Source organism: Charadrius vociferus, unplaced genomic scaffold, assembly GCF_000708025.1.
Source record: "Charadrius vociferus isolate BGI_N301 unplaced genomic scaffold, ASM70802v2 scaffold365, whole genome shotgun sequence".
NCBI classification, from domain to species: Eukaryota; Metazoa; Chordata; class Aves; order Charadriiformes; family Charadriidae; genus Charadrius; species Charadrius vociferus.
The window spans coordinates 2,417,572-2,424,133 of NW_009648559.1; the positions used below are offsets into that span (position 1 = coordinate 2,417,572).

The 6,562-nt window shown below is 37.5% G+C and overlaps 1 protein-coding gene across 1 annotated transcript in view; it reads left to right on the top strand.

Annotated features, from left to right (window-relative positions):
• The window catches only part of SLC27A2 (solute carrier family 27 (fatty acid transporter), member 2), a 12,890-nt gene that overhangs the window by 135 nt on the left and 6,193 nt on the right, over nt 1–6,562 (top strand). Inside the window, exons 2-6 of the mRNA XM_009886167.1 lie at nt 175–384; nt 1,625–1,783; nt 2,313–2,437; nt 5,647–5,841; nt 6,190–6,280. Coding sequence (XP_009884469.1) covers nt 175–384; nt 1,625–1,783; nt 2,313–2,437; nt 5,647–5,841; nt 6,190–6,280 — 780 coding nt within the window. The remainder of the gene's footprint in view (nt 1–174; nt 385–1,624; nt 1,784–2,312; nt 2,438–5,646; nt 5,842–6,189; nt 6,281–6,562) is intronic.

Genomic DNA, 6,562 nt, shown 5'->3' on the forward strand with positions numbered 1-6,562 from the left:
CACCGTTCCTCTTCAGTCCATTTTGCTGGATTCTGAAGGGACTAGAGCATGAGCTTCTCCAACAGCAGCTAAACATGAAAGCTGCTGAGCCAAAGTTGATGCACTGATAGTACAGTTCACAGAATAACACAGAAATTTCTTATAATAGTTTTTTTTTTTTCTCCCCTATTCAAGAATTGAAGGAAGCTGTTGAAGAAATACTGCCATTCTTGAAGAAAGAAAATGTTAAAGTTTATTACTTAAGCAAGACGTCTGCTACAGAAGGAGTTGAGAGCTTTCTAGATAAAGTAGATGCTGCTTCAGATGAGCCTACGCCGTTGTCTTGGAGATCGGATATAACCTTTAAAACTCCTGCCATGTACATTTATACTTCTGGTACTACAGGTAACATAAATTCACAAAAACTATATGGAAGGCCACACATTTTCTCCTGACCTTGTGATTTTTCAGTAAGGAAAGAGAATCTGTTACTTCACATTAATTCCTAGTCCCATTCATTCTCCCTCAGGAAACTGAAAATTTCGTATCTGTATCTAAACCAAAAAAGGATGTAGAATGTAGGCTGACTTTAAGCTCTAGGTCTGGGGAGAGGGACTGAGGTAAAAGCCAATTAAACATCCAAGTTTTATGCAGTAGGCACACCAGACTTCTGCTGTCTCTTATCCCTGGAGACACTGCTGGCCTAGGTATGTGTCTTGGCATCCACCTTATAATCAGTATCTTTGAATCATGAACTCTAAATGCTGGCCACTAAGTTTTTGGGTATCAGACTACCAAAAATAGCGACAACTGCACAAAATACAGCAAGTCCTGGCCACTGTGCAAAACTGCAGCTGGTACAGGAGCTGCAGGCTGCCCTACATAAAGGCATCTAGCGTTAAGAGCACTTAGTCACAGCAAAAACGGGGTGACAAGGATGAAGATGGAGACAATGCCTAAAGGCACTCAGACCTATAGCTTCATTAGGAAGAGCAGCGTATGCCTCCACACTAGCTCATTCTTTGATCCTCTTATGGCAGGAACTCCCCCGGAAGGGAGAAAGTACAAATTTGAATGCTATTTGGGCTGCAGAAGGCAAATAACTCGGGTGTCTTTATCCTTGTTAAGGGCTCTAACATCTCTGTTTTTACAGAATAGGCAAGCGCTACCATCATTTTGTCTTCTAGCATCTGCTTCAGCAAGGAATCTCTTCAACTGTATCTAATGGGAAACCAAGAAGAGATTTCCTAGTATGAATTCCAGTTTCATCTAGGATGATTCAGAGCTGCAAGGAGATACCTCATTCCAGGAGAGATGCAAGACCTGAGATTAATCTCTGTTTAGCATTTCCATTCTCTTTGTTCATTCTCTAGGTACTTGTTATTCCTAGGTACCATAGTTTTGGGAATTTGGGCACTTAACTGGGGGTAATCACCTGTAAGTTACATGCGGGAAGACATAGCCTCACTAAGGCTAAACTCCAGTGTCTTGCATAGACAAGCTGCATATCTCCCTGAACTCTGGGACTATCACTTGCATCAGTGAATGAGAGAAAATCTTTTCTTACACCCTTGTGAAACCAACTGGTCTTACTATGTTTATTGTTCAAGTGAAGTTACACACCTATTTGTTTGACTTTAAACAGGTCTTCCCAAGGCTGCAGTGATTAACCATGAACGCATAATGCTAGCTTGTGGTTTGTTTGATGCTGGCGGTGTTACCTCAGAAGATATTGTGTATACTGCTCTACCACTCTATCACAGCTCTGCCCTCCTTGTTGGAGTCCATGGATGTATCATGAAAGGTACCGTGTACTTGACTATTATGAATGAACGTGTTCCTGTGTAGAACTCATGGACAGATATGATCACAGATATAGGAAGCCTCTCCTTAGCTACCAGACTTCGAGCTGAAATACTTAATTATACATGTCTCTGCTACCAGAAGCTCCGTTAGTCAAGAGACAGTCTCGTTTCTCTGTCATCTTCATATGACTTGCACAGATCTTCACCCTGTACAAATTTTGTTTCATCACCTGGACAAACAGCATATATCCTATCCTACATGACAGCTCTTTGCACAGTTTCAGGGTAAATTAGTACAGAGTTTCATCCACAATAATAGCCCTTAACTTCTTTATGAATAAAAATAGAGGTTAAACCAATTATTCAGCGTGGCTTGTATTTCAATATGTTTTAGGAAGAGTACTTCCAAAAGCTATATAAACCTAATTCTACAAGTTTTCTACAGTGTTGTGCTAAGAAATTCTATACAGTCCTATGATATAATAAGAATTGTTCCTTCTGTTATTTGTTTTACTTTTTTGTACACAGGTGCAACTATTGTTTTGCGTGCCCGATTTTCAGCAAGCCAGTTCTGGGATGATTGCAGGAAATATAACGTAACAGTGATACAGTATATTGGGGAAGTGCTTCGGTATCTATGCAGTGTGCCACAGGTAACATTAACTGCCATTCTTTTTTTGCTAATTAAATTACTGGGAATATTGGTTATATTATGCTTAAAATCTAACCATAAGGGGAGTGGGAAAAAAACTCAAAAAAAACCCTTCTCTAATGAAGTCTGTAATCTTATTGCATACTAACATGAACATTTTTCAAGGAGAAAAAAGAAAAGGAGCTTTGAGCTTGAATTAATCATTCTTTTGAATAGTGGAACAATGGCAATCCATTAATTGACATTCTGTTAAAATGGAAAACACCTTTTATGAACATTCCAGCTGCAAAGTAAAAATGAGTTTGCTAGGAACCAGTTGAGCTGTGCCATTTCATATTTGGGCAATGTGAGTTTGGGGGGTTTTGTAGCTAAGCTGTCCTAACCAGCATAGTCAGATGATCCCCAGATGAAAGTGTTAATGTGATTATTTAAAGAGTACCCCCTCTGAAGATGCACTTAATGTACTGTCCTCATAGGGTACCTAGTCATAGGCACTTCCCTGCTGAGATCCCTGCAACTGCATTAGTTAATCCTTAATTTAAAAGATGTGTTGGCATAAAATGACTTTCCCAGAGCTAGGCCTAGTGAACAGCAATTAGATTTAGTAAGAACAAAGGTGGTACCAATCAGTCTTCCTAGCACCATTTGATAACCATAAGCCAGGACAGAGAATCATGTCCACAGTTTCTTTGTAATTTATGTATGTGTGTGAAATATCAAATATACAGAGATGTCATTCTGATGTCAGTTACAGAGATGAAATAACTTCACTGAAAAATCAGTAGAATTCCTCAGGAACTGGTTGTCTAAGGAAGATTCTGTTATGCTTTGTATTATTTCTTCACGAGTTGTTAGCCCAAAATGAGCAGTTAATAAAATAGAGTTTTATAATAATCAGAAGATTTGGCCTCTGGATTAGGCTAGTAGTCTTCAGCAAAAGGTGTGGGTGGAGAAGACTTAAACCGAGTTAAAGAAATTGGGTACTTGAAACATATAACTAAGAGTGGTGATAAGTTATACATCAGTCCTGCAGTTCATGGAAAATCCCAATTATCAAAGCACTCATAATTAGCCAATACTCAACTGATATAAATAAAACAGGAGAAAAAATGAAAAAACTAGATCATCTCCTTTCATGCAAAATATTTTTTAGGGAAATAATCTTAAAGAATGAGCTAATATATTCATTTCTTATAGAGTTGTGTTTCTTGACAGCATACATGCACACACAAATATAACTGAGTCACAGGGCATACTCTGTAAATTCCTGAATTCAACCAGTATCTCAGAGATGCATACAGTTGCCAACCAAGTATAAATTAATTCCCAAATGGGGTGAGTTTGGTAATGTTAGCCACACAGAGACGTTTAGCTTGACCATTAAAGTGACCTGTTAACCCAAAACAACAGATTTGTAACAAAAACCAAGGAACATGAATGGCTGAACCTGAAGCCCACTGAATAATACAGCTGAATCGTATGTGAGGCTGTCACAGAAATCACAGAATGGTCAGGGTTGGAAGGGACCTCTAGAGATCATCTAGTCCAACCCCCCCGCCAGAGCAGGGACCTACCGATTACTGGTGGCTACCGATTATTGGTGGCTGCTTACCTAACAAAGGTCAAGATTTAAGAAAGACACAGATAGCTTAGCTTTCATTATTTAATAAAAAGATTTTTGTTTACTCAGTACGTAAAATTGAACACCAGTGGAGAAAACACTTTTACACAAGCAAGGTTTATAAGCTTAAAATCTGATCCCATGTACACGCTACTTTAGATGCACGTCTCCCAGAAAGATGAGATTAACATTTTAAGAATGCAAGAACTTTACCAAATGGATATTATTACTTAAACTGTTGTGGTGCCAAGAGGGCTTGGCTTGTTATTGCGGGTGTAACAGAGAGACAGCCTTTTCCATGAGAAACTCACAGTATAAGCAAGATCCGCATTGATGTAGGGTGTCAACTGTCCTAACTAATAGCATTTCATTATTGAACTTCCTTATTGTGCTAGCAACTTTTATCTATGATATCATTTCTTTGCTTTACATATTCACAGGAGAAAACAACTCCGTATGTGTCACAGTTTTCTTTCTGATTGTATGTCCAGCTAGCTTACATAGTCATTTCAGAACAAGTGAATAGTCCAAGTATTATAGAAATCAACTTAAGGGTGAATCATTAAGTCCTTCTTTCCTCCTTTCATTAACTGTGACTAATTGATGGCTAAATAACAAATTTTCTTTATCTGCCTAAGCAAATGGGGAAGAAAGATTAAAAATACAGACTTAAGAACAACAAAAGATGAGGGACAACATGGAGACAAGAAGCATCCTGTCCCCAGTGAATCATTTCAAAATAAAGTGCACAAATACACATTCCAGTCTGTTGCTGATAGTCTTATTCCTTCAACAAAGTATTCCAAGTTATGAAGCCAATATGTATTTAAAAGACTCTTCGTGCCTTAAAATACTATTAAATTATGTAATAAAAGAAACAGTTGGAGAAAATGGCAGGAAGTGGGATAAAAGAGCCTTTCCATTTTTTGCTAAAATTCTCTCAGGATGTTTTTTACTCATTAACACATTAGATATGTTTATGAATTACAAGTGTCTCACCCAGTTCAGTAGTTCCTACAGTTGAAGATAAATATAAGCATCTAAGAGAAGGCAGAAATGGACCGCCATCCTCACTATGTGTTTATCACTGTACTGTGTAACGAAAAGATCTAATAGCACTATTAAAAGTGACATGAAACGTGGCAATAGATTTTTTAGCAGGCTCAATCCTGCACTTACAATAGCAGAAGTTTGCTTTCCACCCAAAGGCAAATTTGAATCCTGCAAATATTTTGCTGAATTCAGGGTAAATTACACTCTTTTGCATTTAGTCACCACAAGGCCTACAAACAAAATAATTTAACATGGTGCCTGAGTTTTATTCTTGCTTTCTGCATAGAATTATTTGTTCTTGTCTTCATCCAAATCAGGTTAACTACTACCTACAGTTAGATATCTAGCCTAACTTGCTCAGTAATTTTTTTTCCTTTTCCACATCAAAATCATGAGCTTAACTGTAATGATATTTGCAAACATTGTGCATCAGAATATGCTCAATACTTTTAGACTAAAGTTTCCTTTGGGGTTTTCCTGAAGTAGAAGCTTTCACTCAGCAGAAATGACAATTCATGACTGTTTCTTGTTTCTAGAGAAACAATGATCAGGATCACAAAGTCCGACTTGCCATAGGAAATGGAATAAGGGCCGATGTTTGGAGGGAATTTATCCGAAGATTTGGAAATATTAATATTTTGGAGTTTTATGCATCAACGGAAGGAAACATTTCTTTTGTTAATTACACTGGAAAAATCGGTGCAGTGGGAAGAGTAAACTGCCTGCAGAAGGTAAGAAGAACAAGACCTGACATTTTGTCCTTCTTGGTGAAGTTTGGTATATTGCCAAGGGCGTATGCTAGGCTACTCGTAGGACAAGTTGAGAGGAACCCAGGGCCCAGTCATAAATTTGTTCAGGGAGAAGATTCTCCCCAAGTAAAGTGCATAGCTGCCCATGCTAGATATCACCGATATCTCTGGCTAGTTCAGGCAACAGGACATTTAGACTTGGCACATCCAGTTGAAATGTGATAAATTTGGCTTCTGTTAAACAGAAAGCTAACTATGTAGTATAATTCTGAAAATATTTTTCAAAGATTGAATATTCACGTGTGTATACATTTTGCAAATTTTCACTAGAAAATCTTACGCTATGAACTGATTAAATATGACGTAGAGAAAGATGCACCAGTCCGAGATGAAAATGGATACTGCATAAGAGTTCCCAAAGGTAAAAACTTAACTCCTTTAAAAAATTTCAGAAAGGTATCTACTTCTTAAAATTACATCTCTTTGCATCGCTTCTATCTGGAAAGATGCTAAGAATTGCCATTGAGTAAGCCAGGTTTTTAAATAAAAGTTAGAAAATACATGAAAAATCTCATGCCATTGTAATACAGCTTAACAGAAATGTAAAGTACAGTGGGAAGTGCACCATCTGTATACTTAGATTTTAATAACTTTTATAATTTTAATAATGGACACACTAACATTTTTGAGTACAGATCTTGTC